General features: G+C 37.4%; 3 protein-coding genes across 3 annotated transcripts; 1 reads left to right on the top strand and 2 right to left on the bottom strand.

Moving 5' to 3' along the window:
* Positions 1-2,651: 2,651 nt before the first annotated feature.
* Positions 2,652-8,049, top strand: LOC130985734 (probable UDP-3-O-acylglucosamine N-acyltransferase 2, mitochondrial). Its single transcript, XM_057908834.1, has 10 exons — positions 2,652-2,986; positions 3,388-3,595; positions 4,233-4,309; positions 4,445-4,494; positions 4,739-4,803; positions 4,932-4,983; positions 5,054-5,124; positions 5,280-5,346; positions 7,366-7,437; positions 7,576-8,049. Exons 1-10 carry the CDS (start codon positions 2,854-2,856, stop codon positions 7,663-7,665), a joined length of 885 nt encoding a protein of 294 aa, XP_057764817.1. The 5' UTR covers positions 2,652-2,853; the 3' UTR covers positions 7,666-8,049.
* LOC131025478 (uncharacterized) lies at positions 8,033-8,572 on the bottom strand. The gene has a single exon (XM_057955273.1). The coding sequence runs from the start codon at positions 8,570-8,572 to the stop codon at positions 8,033-8,035; it is 540 nt and encodes a 179-aa protein (XP_057811256.1).
* Positions 8,573-8,622: 50 nt separating this feature from the next.
* Positions 8,623-9,592, bottom strand: LOC130985735 (NDR1/HIN1-like protein 26). Its single transcript, XM_057908835.1, has one exon. The coding sequence runs from the start codon at positions 9,431-9,433 to the stop codon at positions 8,732-8,734; it is 702 nt and encodes a 233-aa protein (XP_057764818.1). The 5' UTR covers positions 9,434-9,592; the 3' UTR covers positions 8,623-8,731.
* Positions 9,593-18,297: the final 8,705 nt, after the last annotated feature.

Genomic DNA, 18,297 nt, shown 5'->3' on the forward strand with positions numbered 1-18,297 from the left:
GAACAATTCAATGTACAATAGTCTTAATATATTCGCATGAGACAAAACTTTCGGCAGAAGAAGGAATAGAACATTGATTCAATCTTAATATAAAACTTTCGCATGAGTCTTAATATATTTCAATTTTAATCATCATTACTTTCACCATATCAATTCTTTATATCTATATAGCAGTAGGCATTTTCGATCCATATATATGGCTTGATAAATTAATAAAGTCATCATTACTCATCATAACAATTCACATATATATGGGGCGCGCTCCAGTAAGACCCCCTATTTTTCGTGTAACATGAGAACAATGAATAAGACAAATAATACTAATGAACAAGACGTATATTTAACGAACAAGATGTATATACTGATGAAAAATAAAATTTAAAAAATTGATAATGAATAAAACATATATACTGGTGGACAAAGCAATATATACTGATAAACAATGCAATATATACTGATGAATAACAAAATTTAAAATATTCTGTTCCTTTCAGGATTCGAACCCTGCGAAAAAAATCACCCTCCAAATACAATATCAGCCATAGAATTGATGAAATAAATACATCAGATCGTGCCCTATATCTCACTAAAATTAGGGGGTCTCATTGGAGCTGCCCCATATATATATATATATATATATATATATATATATATATATATATATATATATATATATATATATATAGGGAGAGGTTCAAATAAGAACCACTAATAAAATAAGAACAGAGAACCATTTTAAGCCATTCGATCATCAAGATCTACGGTGGATGCATCATCTTGGTGGATGGATGCAGATGCTGGGTTCGAATCCTGAAGGGAGCAAAAAAATTATTTTTTTTGGATGCATTAAATTTAATAGCGGATGCATTAATTTGTATAGCAGATGCAGTAATTTTATTGGTTCTTATGTTCTCACGATAATTGTGGTTCTCACTATAACCGCACCATATATATATATATATATATATATATATATATATATATTAAAAAGGGAGTTTCCAATTTGAAATCAATTTCAAATTAATTTCAAAATTGAATGACAATTTTGTAGTTATAATAAAATTGAAGGTTTATGTATAAACTATATATTTTTATTTTTATTTTTTTAAACTTCTTATTTGTTGTTACATTTCTTCTCAAAATTGTAGAATTTGATTAATTATAAAATATTTAATATGCATATCAAATTAAATATCATGATACGAACTTTAATATGATATATTTTATGATATATCGATGTGAATGCTCCATCGAGTATACCGATGTGAATGCTCTTAAATCTATTTATGATATTCGACAGGAAGTTTTAATTAAATAGTACTCTCTCCGTCCCATGAATCTTGACACGTTTGGTTTCGGTACGTGAATTAAGGAGTTGTAGATTAGTATTTTATGTGTGTAGTTAATAAAGTATAAAAGTGATAAAGTAGGAGAGAAAAAATAATAAAAGTGATAAAGTAGGAAAGAGAAGTTACTTTATTTGAAATGTATCAAGATTCGTGGGACGACCCAAAAAGAAAAACGTGTCAAGATTCGTGAGACGGAGGAGTAAAACATTTAAAACCTAAAAGTTTATCATTAGTTATTGGGCTTTTGGCACAAATAAAATAAATTGAGTGAAATGAACTTTTGCGTTAAACATTTCTTTTACTTGGGCCCAACAACATCCATCGCATCGCGTCAGCGTCACTAGAACATTTTGTCACGCTATGGAGTTTTCTCAAAAATGAAAATTTGTTATTTACGAGTGCGGCGCTCCACTAAAAAGAAAGCTTGTTTAAATTTATTTAGAAAAAATTGAGAGATAAATAAATTAAATTTAAATTTAGTAATACTCAATTCGTTAGCTTAAGTTCTTTAAGTGATTCAATTTAAAAAATACTAGTATAAATTATTAGTAAGTATTACTTATATTTATCTACTATAATTAATAATAATTATTAATTATATTTGTTATAAGAAAATAATTAATATATTTATTATTTTGATCAAATAATTTATTTTTTAAATAAAAAATAATTAATATTCTAAATATAAATATAAATTTAAAAAATTAAAATAAATTCAATGAACCTCGTGAACATGAAAGTAATCGATAAATAAAATTCATAATTCGATGAGTATAATATACAAACTAAACTTGACCACACTATTTTCTTGAAGAATTAAATTAAATTAAATGAATTTGCACTTGAATATACTGTAAGAGCATCCGCAACGCTTTACTCGATGGCTTACTCGAGTAGAGCGTTGCCATCGTGTAGGAGCGTTGCGGGGGGGAGGGGGTGTACTCGAGCAAAAAAAAAAATCCAACGGCTTTTTTATTGTTAATTTTGATTTTTTTTTCCAACGGCTCTTTTAGCCGTTTGAGCCCTTTTTTTATTTTTTTATTTTTTTTCTCTTCTTTTATCTCTATAAATAAACTTCTTTTTATTTTATTTAAGTTTTATGTAATATTTAGGATTTTATAATTAATGCAATTTAAATTTAAAATAAATTGTGTTATTTAAATTTGAGCAATTAAATTTAAATGAAAAACATAAAAATCAAAACTAATGTTATCAAGTAGGCTATCAAGTAACCCCAATGCAGCACTACTTAATCAATAACACAACCCACTGTCAAGTAGGCTATCAAGTAAGCCCATTGCGGATGCTCTAAACCTCATTTTTTTCCTTCGACGAAAAAATAATCTCAAATATTAGTAAAATAGTAGTTGATGAAAAAAAATTAACTATTTTAGTAGGACATTTGTTCTTCTGCAAATCAGCGGCCTGAAACAGTGAAGAAAGGGCTTGGCGGAATTCCTGTTGAACTGAATCTCCGCAACGAAATTAGGGTTTGCCACTGGCAATGCGCTTTGCCAAATTAATTGCTCTCTCAGAACCGAAAATCTCCGCATCAAGAGTCACGCTTCCTAAATCCAATGTGGCAGCTCTGGTATTCTCAAGACTCATTTCGACCAATTGCACCAGTCAACATACAGGTAAATCAGTTATTATTTCATTACACATAATTCTGTATTTATTCCATATTCGGTGATCGATTTCTAGATGCCACCTGTTTGTAAAAATGTCGCATTATAGTGTAAGTTTAGTTTTTGTGTTTGGACACACTACTTTTCTACTTGCCGGCTTAGATATTATTCTCCAACAAGTTTTATGCATCTATGAGGTCGCACTGTGTGTATGAATTCTGGTTTTGCTTGCTAGTTATATCATGCATCTACATAGTATTTTTTTCCCGTTCTCCCCCATTTAAAAAAATAAATAAATAAATTGAGGGTCTTCTCTAGTGTATTACTTATACTGGTTTCTAATTAACGCTAATTGAGTTTGAGTCATAGTAAAAAATGAAATCTTTTTAACACTTTCTATGCAAAATCAGGTGAGGATGCCGAGATAGAATATCAAGATTTTCAGAAATGGTGCAATGGAGGAGGCTTGTTTCACAAATCTGCTTGTATTGATCCAAGTGCTAGAATAGAGGTCGGGGCACTGGTGCATTCAGAATCTGCTGTGGGTGCAAATGTCTATGTTGGGTCAGGAAGCGTTGTTGGACCTGCTGTAACAATTGGTCAATCTACAAGAACAGGGTACTCTTGTTAGCTTATTCTAGAGTTTATTTGCTCAGCTTGAAAATTCACTCTTGACTATGTATGGTAAAATACCCTAAACAAAACATGCACCGAATTTTCCTCATATTACCAATTTTCTTTATATTCAACGTAGTTGTTGCACCATCACACTAGAACTGAAAATGTGGTGATGCTTGTTCCTTTTGAGAAAACTTAAGTCTATACCGGCTCTGGATCTATTAAGGTTTAAAAAACAAGAATCTTTGAATAAATGAAGAACGTTGTTCTAATTTTATTTGACACCCTTACATATGGACATATAGACTGATGATGAAATCTGCTATTTGAGATTTATAAGACAACATGCATCTTGGTTTTCTTGCAAACATCTGAATTTTGTAGCATGTTTTGGTTTCTTTAATTGATTGCCATCTGATTTTTTTAACATGCTGTTTTGGGTTCGCTGTTTGGGAAAGGGTTTTCTGGTTGTATATGCCTCGTAGACTTGGATGCATCTGTCATTCTCACAAAAAGCTTTTTTGCTACACTCTCATGATTTTATGCGCAAACATCGTCCATTTTTCTATGTATCAAGAGATTATGGTTTAGTTTTTTGCCTACTTTTGTTTTTGACTCAGCCACCATTTTTCTTCAGTTATAACGTTGTACTGAGTAATTGCACAATTGGTGATTTCTGTGTTATTCATCATGGGGTCTGCATTGGTCAAGATGGTGAGGACCAGCTCTCATACCTTCTAGATGGCTATTATTTATCTATATCTTGACTTCCCTCAAATTGGACTTTCCTAGTATATGTGCTGATTTGCTCACATGTAATTTAAGTGGCATTGATATTGCTTTTTGTAGGTTTTGGATTTTTCATTGATGAACAAGGGCTTATGGTGAAGAAGCCTCAAGTAAGTTATGAATTATAAGTTTTACTATGATATTGGACTCAAATTCTTAGCAACTATTGATGACTTGGGTTTTGGATTTCTTAAACTTCCACTGTGTTTCACTATTATTATTTGTTTTATGAATCCCTTCTTTTGTGGGGTTGGGACATCAAATGATGATGGTAAATTGTTTACTATTACTTTCTCCCGTTCTTTCATTATTTCCTTAAAATATTATGATGAACCTTTCCTTATCGATCTTCAGTGCTTGAAAGCAAGGATAGGCAACTATGTGGAAATCGGTGCAAATACATGCATCGACAGGGGCAGGTGAAATTTGTCATGACTTCAACAGTCCCAACTATTTCATTTCTCCTGTCATAACAGCTTTTAGATTGTGGGAATCTATTATGAATTGTATCATTATATGATATCTTGCATCAAATTTATCTCTGTAGTTGGCGAGACACTGTAATTGGGGATCATACAAAGATCGATAACTTGGTACAGGTGTGACTTATTTTCCTGCAGTATTGTTGATATTCTTCAGATGAAAGTCAATTTATGTCTTCACTTGCAGATAGGTCACAATGTGGAAATAGGGAAAAATTGTATGTTATGCGGACAAGTTGGAGTTGCAGGTTCAGTAACGTATGCTACTTCTTCCGCCTTTTCTTTGTTGAAACCAAAAACTTATTTCTAAGCACGACTGCTGTCTGTTTCAAACTAAACTTTGAAGTTCAGGTTTTAGTTTAGCCTTCAAAGGTTTTGAGAATCTGGAATGTGTTTTTGCTGTGTCCAATCAGGATAGGAGATTATGTGATATTAGGTGGAAGAGTTTCTATCAAGGATCATGTTTGCGTAGCATCAAAGGTATAATTCTGGACAACTTACTGTTTCAAAAATATGTAGTTAGAATTTTATCTTCATAATACAATGCCCCAAATTGATATATCTTTTTATTCCTCCACATTGACCAAAAATAGGTGTATATGGAAAATAAATGTAAAACTTAATGTCCTCAACTATATCCATTATTTGTAACTCTAAGAGCATCCGCATTGGGGGTTCCTTGATAGCCTACTTGATAGTGTTTGTGTTATTGAGTAGGTAGTGCTGCATTAGGGTTCCTTAATAGCCTACTTGATAATATTAGTTTTGATTTTATGTTTTTCATTTAAATTTTATTGCATAATTTAAATAGCATATTTTTGTAATAGTTAAATACTGGATTAAACATAAAATTTAAAATTACTTAAAACATTAAAAAAAAATACATAAAAATTTAAAAACACCTAAAAAAAATACATAAGAATTAAAAAAACCTAAAACATCATTAAAATCACATTCCTTGATAGCCTAGGATAGACCACGACGCCTGAGCACGTCGGCGACCATGGACGCGTGCAATTCACGTTGTGCGTCCGTCATCTGCGTCGTATCCGTGTTCAGGAGCTGCATATCGAGCTCCCTCTCCCTGAGATCGTTCCTCCGCTGGTACTGGGCGGTGAATGCCCTCATCTGCTCGTCGGTCCTGTCCAACCTCTCCACTATTTCTGGTGGAGGATCCGAGCTCGTATGCGACGCTGCTGCCTTCCCTTTCGCCGCCGCCTTCGCCGCCTTGTTGCCAATGGGCCGGGCAGAAGAGATCTCCTCGCCCGACGCCGAGGTGGTGAAGCCGCCCTCTTCCGTAGTCTTTGTCCTCTTGGAGACATGCACGTCTCCAAGGAGGTACATCGACTTGAACTTGGGATTGTTCCGGAGAACTCTCCACGCGTTCCAGAAATTGAAGGAGGCCCTGTGTGGGCTTCGAGCCTTGAAGAGGGTTTGGGCCTTTTCACGAATCATATCATCCGAATGACCGGACGACCAATTGTTGCGCGTCTCCACCCAAACAGCTTCCCAGAGACGCACATCCGCGCTCACCCGGGACCAGTGGCCTTGAAGTTGCTTGATCTTAAGGTCAACGCCGAGGATGGGGTTCACACGTTCGCGGATCCGGCCCCAATATGCCTCTCCCTTCTGATCCGTCCCACGGATCGAGTCGTTGGTCTCCTCCGCCCAAATTTGGACGATGAGATCCGTATGCTCGGGAGCATACGTATGACGGTACCTAGCGGCCTTGTCGTGCTTGATTTTGGTGGCCATTTCCTTCCTCCGGCCGCTTTTCTTTGGTGGGGAGACACTCTGCTGAGCACTGACCGGTTCCTCCTCGGGCGGGCTCTCCTCCAAGTTGATTCCTCCCATATCAGGATGATAATCGGAGGAGAGATCGGGGCACCAATTTGGATCGTAAAAAGGGTTGTGTGGATCCATGACGGAGAAAATTGTAGGAGTAGAAGAGGTGTGAAGAGAAGAAAATTGGAGAAGAAGAGGTGTGAAGAGAAGAAGGAAGAAGGTGGGGTGTTTTAAAGAAGAGAAGAAGGAAAAAAAAAAAATAATAATGAAAACGGTTGGTCAAAGGTGCGGAAACCGAGGAGCTGCTGTCAAAATTCGAATAAAATTCGAATTTTCGAATTTTTCCTTTTTTTTATTTTAAAAATTGGGCGCGTGCATTGCACGCGCCATCTCCTCCGCCCTTCGAGCATACTCGATAACTCGAGGAGTCCTCGAGGAGCTCCACGCCGCATCGCCCTCCTCGACGCCCTCCCTCTCCTCGAGGAGCTCCTCGAGTACCCGCGATGCGGGTGCTCTAAGGCTAGCCCATCTTGGTTTTTCTTTAAAAAAAGGATATACAGACTATAAACCTAACTTTATGGGACCTGCATTATCCATGGTATCTCTGCTTTCTTGCTGATTCTTTCATTTTAAATTTAAATGTTATTTGTGGGTATTCCAATTCAACACATCGTGATTCTGAATGCTTGTATTGTTGATGACCTGGAGATGCAGGTACGGCTGGCTGCTAATAGCTGTGTAACCAAGAACATCTCTGAAGCAGGGGATTATGGAGGCTTCCCTGCTGTAAGAATTTCATTCATCTCATTTCCCTACTAAGTTTGTTTTCATCATTAGTTAGTGTGAGTGGGTTGGTTATTATTAGAACATCAAAATGGATTTGCACCATTTTCATATTAGAAAATTTCTTCTTATTATTGGCAGATAGCAATTCATGAGTGGAGAAAGCAAGTTGTTAGTGCTCGCCAAACTTCAAGAGAATTTTGGCAGAATAAAAAGAAGAAACCTGTTTAAGACATACCTATTCCAAGTGTATATAATACTATGACTCTGGCACGTCGGAGGGAGGTTATGAAAATCATCCAGCAGGCGGATTCAAAAATCTAAACAATTGATTGCAGCTTATAAGAGGAGTCGCTTATTCTTTTGTCACAATCTCATTAGTAATGATGACTTGTTTATGCTTTTTGCCATCATCTTACTTCCTCCCCCTCCCTACTAACCACTGTTTTTCATGTGTTACGACTATATTTTGTTACTAAACTAGATCTAGATTGAGATACATTACATAATTGCTGAACTCCTGCGCAGAAAATCCTTGCAAAACAAACAATGACAGGGAATGTACAATATTCAAGTATGTGCCTAGAAAGCAGATACCTCAGTTTCTGGTTTTAACTATGTGTGCGTTTTGCAGCTCCATGCAACTCCCTGAAGCACTCCCATTGAGATTGATGCTGAATCGTTGTTGACGCACTATGTGGCGGATCTTGGTCCGCCACTTGATGATCCTAAACCTAAAAGCAGTTTCCAGGCTGAGCATGAAATCCACATCCGAACTAGCATTCCATAACTCTTGGGTGGTCTGTATTGGCATGTGGAACAGAGTAATGTTCTTGTAGCCTTGACGAAAACCAGGCGTAGAGTTGGCCGCAATGACACCACCGGCGGCGTACAGCTTGAAGCTTATGCCGCTATAATCTATCCCCATATGATTGTTGGGATTGAAGATTTTCATGCAGATCACTAGAGAGGTAGTATGATTGAGCTGTGGAAAATGAGCGGCTGAAATAGTGAAACGCGGATTTCTTGGAGTGAGGCTGAGCCATAGAGCCACTCCAACCAAACTCACCACAGTCACCTCACAAAAGAACCAGTAGTAGATCACTAGTCGATCCTGATCCACTCTTCGCCAAGCCATCTCCAGAGAGAATGATTTGATTTATGAAGACGAGTGTATATAGATGGAAGTTAGAAAGATAAAGGCCTTTCATCTCTTGACAAATTAATTACAATAAATATAAGCATTCATAGGTTGATTGAATATGGAAATGATGAGTCGTACACGGTGATGAATTAGCTAGCTGAAGTACAAGGGGCACCTCTTATCTCGGTAATGGGGCAAGATGAAACCATCGGGTCCAACTCCAACCGGGCAATGAGCATGCATCTTGTGGCGCTTGCTATGCCACTTCCATATTCTGAACCGGATGGTCGACGAAATGTCAAGCCGGAAAACCACCTCGCCCTTCCCTAGGTCCGCCACGAACTGCTGCCACCGTTGCTCGCTCACTCTCAGGGTGGCGCCGCTCAGCTGTCCGTTGATCACCGTCGTAGTTTTCGGTTTCTGATACAACGGAAAGAGCACAGGAGAACCGCCTATGATATTCTCCTGATAGTAAACCGCCAGCTGCACGGAGTCATAGTAAACGCCCATGATTTGATTGGCGTTACGCGCCGTCGCATTGTAAATGATGGCGGCGTTGTTGAATCCGGCTTCTTGGGCGAATGCCGGGATGGAGAATTCTTGGACGTGGAATCTGGGGCGGTGGGGGCGCAAGCTGAGCCAGAGGATGAAAGCGGCGACGCAGACGACGATGAAGAGGGTTAGAAACACGGCGCAGAATATCTTGGTGGCTCGTCTGGTGAGGCTCTCTTTGACGCGGTGGGCGTAGTAATGAGCGGAGTGGTGGCGCTTCACCGGCCGGTTTATTCCGTTGGCTGGTTCGATGGGGATATGCTGCTCGGGCCACATTGCTTCTTTCTCCGGCCGGCTCATCATTCCACGTCGTTTAATACATGCGCCTTTTTTCGCTAAATGTTTATTTAGCGGTGGAAAGTATCAAAGAAAGGAATCATATTCCTTTTGTGAAGGACGAGGTAAGTTGGGGATTAAGATACTAGTTTCCCCTGTGGACGATAAGTATAGACAGGATGTCAATAAAGTATGGGCCAATCCAAATAGCGCAAATCAAAAATTGATTTACGGGCCCAACGAGTTAGTCCGCTGATGGGCCAATCCAAATAGCGTGAATCAAAAATAGATTTACGGGCCCAACGAGTTAGTTTGAAACCGAGTGGGTTAGGATTAGGGTCAAAACATTTGAGCCCAAAAAATACAAAAATCGATTAGCCCGAACTGAAAATTCAAAACCGAGTTGGTGGGCCCGATTGACATCCTTAAGTATAGATATCTTATGTAGAGTCAATATACAAAATTATCCATTTTCATGTAACAAAAATAAAAATTATCTACTAAAATAAAAAATTTAAAAATTAACCAAAATTTGTATAAGAAATATAATTTTACCCCTACCATTAATTTTTCAATACTCTCTCTTCTCTCTCTCTTTATGCAACCATGGACTTGACGAGCAAATTGGAGAGTCGGTAACAAAACGAGCGAGAACTGCATTAGAGCATCCGCAATGGGGGTTCCTTGATAGTGTTTGTGTTATTGAGTAGGTAGTGCTGCATTGGAGTTCCTTGATAGCCTACTTGATAATATTAGTTTTGATTTTATGTTTTTCATTTAAATTTTATTGCATAATTTAAATAGCATATTTTTGTAATAGTTAAATACTGGATTAAACATAAAATTTAAAATTACTTAAAACATAAAAAAAAATACATAAAAATTTAAAAAACCTAAAACATCATTAAAATCACATAATTAAAAGCCTAGGATAGACCACGACGCCTGAGCACGTCGGCGACCATGGACGCGTGCAATGCACGTTGTGCGTCCGTCATGTGCGTCGTATCCGTGTTCAGGAGCTGCATATCGAGCTCCATCTCCCGGATATCGTTCCTCCGCTGGTACTGGGCGGTGAATGCCCTCATCTGCTCGTCGGTCCTCTCCAACCTCTCCACTATTTCTGGTGGAGGATCCGAGCTCGTATGCGACGCTGCTGCCTTCCCTTTCCCTTTCGCCGCCGCCTTAGCCGCCTTGTTGCCAATGGGCCGGGCAGAAGAGATCTCCTCGCCCGACGCCGAGGTGGTGAAGCCGCCCTCTTCCGTAGTCTTTGTCCTCTTGGAGGCATGCACGTCTCCAAGGAGGTACATCGACTTGAACTTGGGATTGTTCCGGAGAACTCTCCACGCGTTCCAGAAATTGAAGGAGGCCCTGTGTGGGCTTCGAGCCTTGAAGAGGGTTTGGGCCTTTTCACGAATCATATCATTCGAATGACCGGACGGCCAATTGTTGCGCGTCTCCACCCAAACAGCTTCCCAGAGACGCACATCCGCGCTCACCCGGGACCAGTGGCCTTGAAGTTGCTTGATCTTAAGGTCGATGCCGAGGATGGGGTTCACACGTTCGCGGATCTGGCCCCAATATGCCTCTCCCTTCTGATCCGTCCCACGGATCGAGTTGTTGGTCTCCTCCGCCCAAATTTGGACGATGAGATCCGTATGCTCGGGAGCATACGTATGACGGTACCTAGCGGCCTTGTCGTGCTTGATTTTGGTGGCCATTTCCTTCCTCCGGTCGCCTTTCTTTGGTGGGGAGACACTCTGTTGTGCACTGACCGGTTCCTCCTCGGGCGGGCTCTCCTCCAAGTTGATTCCTCCCATATCGGGATGATAATCGGAGGAGAGATCGGGGCACCGATTTGAATCGTAGAAAGGGTTGCGTGGATCCATGACGGAGAAAATTGTATTGTTGATAAATGGAGGAGAAGAAAATTAGAGAAGAAGAGGTGTGAAGATGGTGGGGAGATGGTGGGGTTTTTTAAAGAGGATAAGAAGGAAAAAAAATTGAAAACAATCGGTCAAAGGTGCGCAAATCGAGGAGGTGCAGTCAAAATTCGAATAAAATTCAAATTTTTCAATTTTTCCTTTTTTTTTTTTTTAATTGGGCGCGTGCATTGCACGCGCCATCCATTCCCCCCTTCGAGCATACCCGATAACTCGAGAACTCCTCGAGGAGCTCCCCCCGCATCGCGCTCCTCGACCGGCTCCCTCTCCTCGAGTACCCACTCGAGTACCCGCGTTGCGGGTGCTCTTATCACCAGTGGCAACGAGGACTACGACGGCGATGCCAATTTTGAGGTTGATCACCAGCAACACCTTCTCAATGCCAAATCTAATCTTCGATGCCCCTATTTCCAACTCTGCCCTCCACTTCATTTCTACTACCAATATATATATGATATTATGTATGTATACATATACAACTCAGACGCCGATGTATTTTACTTATATTTAATATTTATATTCTATTCATTTATTTAAACCTGTCTTTAATAAGGGGCGAAACGATAGATGGGGAATGCGAAACACTTTTCAAATCTATATTTCCCTTTTTGTCAATACCTTTCAAGAAAGGCCAAGAATATCCCTAATTATACTTAGGGTGTGTTCCTTCTGATTGATAAATTTATTATGAATAAGAAGAGATAATAATAAAAAAAAATATATTAAATATTTCTTTTATTTTATATAAAAGAGAATTTCACCATTTCTCATTCATCTTTTTCACTTCAAGAAGAGATAATATTATCCCTCAATTTTTGGTGTGATAGTATTATCCCTTCTTAAAGTGAAAACAAAAAATAAAAATGGTGAAATTATCCTTTATAGAAAATGAAGAAAAAAGAAATGAAATTCAAAGAGAATTCTTTTATTATCTCTCTTTTTCAATAATAAATTCATCAATTAAAAAAACACACTCTTAAACAACAGTAGTCCTGGGATAAAAAGATAAAATCATAGTACTATAAAATTCTCAATTTGTAATATTTGAAGTTTCAAACCTCTCCATCAAAGATTAGATGACAGCAATGATTATTGTCATCGTATGCACGGGAAAAAAGTCAGTATAGATCCAATAAATTAGTACGCGAAACATGTGAAAGAATTCTCGGAATAATCCCTCTTTCAAAAAATATCACAAATAATGAACGGCAAACTTTATATCAAGATGCATGCTGCAAATAAAGATAAACTAATATTCCCTCACTTCCTCAAATAACTTTCTATCTTTTTATTTTTCATCTTTTCATATAACACATTTTCACCATTTTCAATACTAATTATAACATATTTTTATCACTTTTAATACGTTCAACTTATATTTTATCTTAAAATTCGTGCCCAGGGGCGGAGCCAGGGCCCTAAAGATAGAGGGGGCAAAACATGATAAAGAAAATTTAAAGTAACTTCTATAAAGCTTTATATAATAAAATATTTTCACAATAATCCCTACGATTACTCATATTTTAAAAACGACTTAATATCAATTCATTATAAATTGTCTCAAAAATTTCTTTCTCAATATCATCCAACAATCATCCATTCGATTTCGAGGCCGACTTTTAACAATTTTCATAAGCTCTTTAATTTCCACATTTGCAATTGTCACAGGTAAAATAAGTGCCAGTTTAATAAGCTTATACACCAACGGACAAAAGATACAAAATATAGAGGTGAGAAGACGATAATGTAATTCATAGAGATAGCTAGAGAAGAACTTTTCATATTCTCTTTTAATAAAAGAAAACTTGTGGAGAAAGGTAAAATAATTTCTCTTTCCTCTATTTTTATTTTTATTTTTTTATCTTCTTTCCAATCTCCATGTTAGACGAAAAAAGGAATGTAATTTGTTAAAGTCAGTTTTTCTCCAATCTCCACCTTTTGCCCCTTTTTCTCAAAATTTTGGTGGGGCAAATTTCTATTTTTTTTAGTAATTATACATATATATATTAATAAAATACATATAAATTTTTTTTTAGGAGGGGCAATTGCCCCACCTGCTCATAGTGTAGCTCCGCCTATGTTCGTGCCCCTCCCTCCTAAAAAGTTACTACCTCCGTCCCTGAAATAATTAGTTCCTCTTTGGGGATAGCACAAATTTTAAGAAAACTTTGTAAAGTGTATTGATAGTGGAGAAAAAATGTTATAATTATTATTGAAAGTTGTGAAAATGTGATAATTAGTATTTTGAGTGGTGAAAAAATGAAAAGTAAGAATAAATAAGTATTATTAGTGGTGAGGTAGTTGTCCAAAAATGAAAAAAAAAAGAAAGAGAAAATTATTTGGGGACGTCCCAAAAAGAAGAAAGATGAACTTATTTCAGGAATGAAGATAGTATTTAATTTAAAAGACGGACATAATATAATATTTAATTTGTTAATCCTATAAATATTCTAGTTATTGTATTTTGAACTCTCTTAGGACATCCAAACGATGAGATTCTTTTGTGTAAAAAATATGGTCAAGAGTAACCGTCTCCTTTTCCCAATACTAAAAAAAATATAATTATCTTGACATTACATTTAAATCAATAAATTAAGGATTATTTATTTGTAAATACACAAACATTCCACATTTTTTATTTATTTCACAAACCTTTTTTTTAATATAAATACACGAGCTTAGTGCTTGTTTGATTTTTCCGATGAAATTTGTTTTTCTCAAATTGATGCTAACGTGTTCGACAAAGTTGTCAATATGGAATGACCGGTCAATGGTCTTAATTATTTTTCGAGTTATTTGAGTGTAAATACACGAACTTTCAACATAATCTAGTTTTTTCTGCGAACTTAATGTTCTTTATACTAGGCTCTCTATTATGGATGTTCTTAATGATAGAATTTTAAGATCCAAATATTGTATTAAAACGTACCAATTTATCGATATAATAAAAATTTTGAATCAATATTTAAACCATAATTAATTGCCGCACAAACTTGTTGAGAAACTTGTTGAGAAATAGGGGGAAGGGGGAGATTTCGTGGGACAAAAAGATTTCATGGGCAAATCAAAATAGCATTAAGTTCGCTGAAAAAAACTAGAAAATGCTAAAAGCTTGTCTATTTACATACAAATAACTTAAAAAATTAATTGAGATCATTGGCTGATCATTCCACGTTAGCAGCTTCGACATCACTACTAATTTTGAGAAAAAATAAATTTAACGGAAAAAATCAAACGAGCACTAAGTTCGTGTATTTAAGAAAAAGAGCAATAAATTAATTGAAAAAAATAGATAATGTTAAAAGTTCGTGTATTTATACACAAATAATTTAAAATCAAAAGAACATTAAGTTGGTTGGAAAATTAGAAAATGCTTAAAATTCGTATAATTACACACAAATAATTAAAATCATTGGTCGGTCATTCCACGTTAGCAATTTCAGTAGATACATCACCATTAATTTTGAGAAAAAACAAAATTTATGGAAAAGATCATACAAACACTAAATTCCTGTATTTAAATTAAGAATAAGAGTTCGTAAAGAAAATAAAAAAATATTGAAATTTATGTATCTAAATAACTCATAAATGAATGGGAAAGGAAGGCGAATTCTAACTATTTTTAATTTGGGTTGACTTGGCATGTGGTCTGATGGTTATATGCATGCTGGTTTACATGAAAATGTCAACCTTTCAACTAGCACTTTTGCAAGCATTTAATGGCGGTTCAATTTCATAAATTTAAAAGACATCTGGGGAAAACAGGTGAATAAATATCACTTTTTTTAAATTTGTTAAATGGAATTCTATAAAAACTATCAAAATTATAGGAGCAAAGCAATTAGTTGGGCTAGAATAGATGAGCACCTATCTAATTTGGGGAAAGAGAGAGTGGTCCATGGTCCACCTACACCAAGGAAAGATGTATCCACCTATAATAAATAAATAGACATACACACATTTAATTAGGTTACTTAGGTCTAGCATTGTTTCCAAATTTTTAGACTCAATAGTCAATACCATATCCTAGAGTCACAATGCAGAGTAAAGGTTATTAAAGCTAAGACACAAAAAAAAAAAAAAAAAAAAAAGCTAAGACAAACTTCATTTGCAGATCCGGACGTCCGCATCAACTATAACTAGTTATAAATATAATTAGAGGTTATTCAAATTTTAATTATATTTTATTAATTCTTATTTAAAAATTATTAAGACATAATTATAATATTTTAATCATAATTGAGATTTTATTTATTTATACAAATTAAAGGATATCATGCGACTGTCTGCACACAAATTAGATCCTTAAAACGAAATCACATAGGTGTGTTCTAAATATGAATTTAAATCTAATACTTGAATCAAGATAAATATCATACAAAAATAGGGGGACATGCTTATTGTGTTTTAATATGTAGTTACTACAATCACAATATGATTAGTCAATGTTCCGACTTTTAGTACAGCTAATTTTATATGCACTCACAAATCTCAACATCTTATTTGAGCATATACGAGTTTTGAATTTTAAATAGAGCATTTATATAAAAGGGCAAAGGTGCAGATTGCCCCCTGAACTATACCCCCTAGAACTTTTACCCCCTACTCGGTCAATGTGTGTTGACCTCCTTGAATTCACGAAACAAGGGTGCAAATTGCCCCCCATATTTAACGACTTTTAGTCGCTGTTAATTTTTTTTTTTTTTTTGTGGTGGGCCCCACCCCAACCAAATGTGCAGGATTTTTTTGCAAATATAGCTAGATTCCGGCGGCTCAGCCGTCGCAGCAGCTCCCTCCACCTTACAGTGGATGTCGTGCCACGGCTCCCTCGGTCAGCCTTTCCGAATGTCGGCGCCGCGGCTGTTGGCCTGATGGAAGTCATCACGATGAACTGTGTTAAGAGTTCTGAACAGAGAGTGATTCTGAGTGTCGTATCTGCCGTTGCAGAGATTGATTCTACCGACGAAGCTCACCATCATCCTAATCAGATCACTTCCGTTAGGCATGGCGGCGTCCGCCACAACCAGTTTGTGGTGGTGCGTGAACATGGTGCCGATTTCTAGCCCCTACGCGATGTTGCGGCCGTTGTCGGGGTTGCGCGGACAGAGCACGCAGTGCACCTTCGTGTTCCAGAAATAGCTATCAGTATCTTCGTCGTGAGTGGCAAGCAACCTATCATTCTTCAGTAGCTTCACATAAGTTCTCTCATCCCAAACTAGCATGAAAACCCTCACACCTTCATTAGCCTTGTTTATCAACATCTTGCCGAGAGTTATCTCGACTCCGGCCATGTGTCTCGAAGACATCCTCCCAGCACCGCCGCGGCTGGTATAGCTTCCCGCCGGCGAGATGGATCGCCAGGAGGAAGCCATCAACAACGTGAGCGTCCTGGTAAATGGTACGGGAGTTCACCGGCATCCCCGCCGCCCCCTTATCTGGCAACTCCCCCTAATCACGACGACTCGATCTGTTCTCCGCCGCCTCCGCCCTGAGGGGCGACGATGATCTGAGCCGGTGGAAGAGAGAAAAAGAGGGAGAACCGCAAAAAAATAATAATAAAAAATAAGTTTAACGACGTTTAATACTCCCTCCGTCCACGATTTAATGCCCCACTTTGGTGTGGGTACGGAGACTAAGAGCATGCACAATGCTTGCACCCGGAGTGGGTGCAATAGACATGGTCCCACTTCTATTGCACCCACTCCAACAATGGTATTGCACCCGCCCGGGTTCAATAGATTTTAATTTTATTTTCTCTTTATTTTTATTCTTTTTTCAATTTAAATTAAACAATTTCAATTTTAACAACATAAAATTCATTCAACTAAAAATCCAAACATTACAAATAAAAAAATAAAAAACAAATTTTAGCTGAATTCCTTCTGTCGGCGCCAGACCACAAATGGGAATAATCTAGAAACCAATTTCATCATCTTGAGCAATTATATTTATCCCCAATCTGCAGCAATACTTTTCATCTATTTACAGTGATCAAAAGTGGCATCCGCAGCAGAGATAGAAGAAGCAGAGCTTCGCTACGAGAACCGTGGCTTCAAAAATCGAGACGATTCTGAAGAGGATATTGTCCACGAACCAAATGCGCAGATTGAAGTTGAACTTCCTCTTCCACCGGAATCCGGTGGAGCTCTTCGACTTCCGCCGCCACGTGCGGTTGCCGCCGCTGTTGCTGTCCTTCAATTTAGATTTTTTTTTTTTTTTCGGAAATGGGCGCGTGTGTCTCACCCATTTCCTTCGCTCCAGCCATGCCCCGAGTGCGTTCGAACGCCCCCCTCCCTTCGCTCCCGGGTGCAGCAACGGCGCTGGGTGCGATAGGCCGGGTTCGATCCGGCCATCGCACCCAGCGCTGCGGATGCTCTAAGAAAGCTGAAAAAGGTGATGTGGATGAAATACAAGGGTAGTTAACTAAAGTGATAAAGATAGTTGACTAAAGTGATAATGGTGTTGAGAGTGGGTCCACTAGTGATAAAGTGTAGTAAATATAGAATATAAAAATGATAAAAGTGTTTTAAAGTGGGTCCATTAGTAGGAAAGTGTAGTAAATATAGGAAAAATAAGAAGAGTAAAAAGTACAAAAAGCAGAATAGGTCTTTAATTTGAAAACAAAAATTTAAGAACAAGTAGGGCTTTAAATTGTGGACGGAGGGCGTAGCTGTTAAACGCGTGGGGCAATCTGCACCCCTGTTTCGGGAGTTCAGGGAGGTCAACGCGTCTTGACCGAGTATGGGGGTAAAAGTTCTAGGGGGGTGTAGTTCAGGAGACAATCTGCACCTTTGCCCTATATAAAAAATGAGTTTTTTTTTCCTCCAACTTTTCCCTCCATTTTCTCTCTATTCTTTCACTATTTTTTCTCTACTTTTTTTAATTAATTTTTTTTTTCTAAACATCATAAAATTTAATATATAAAAAATACTTAATATAATACATCTC

Source organism: Salvia miltiorrhiza, chromosome 5 (genome assembly GCF_028751815.1).
Source record: "Salvia miltiorrhiza cultivar Shanhuang (shh) chromosome 5, IMPLAD_Smil_shh, whole genome shotgun sequence".
Taxonomy (NCBI): domain Eukaryota; kingdom Viridiplantae; phylum Streptophyta; class Magnoliopsida; order Lamiales; family Lamiaceae; genus Salvia; species Salvia miltiorrhiza.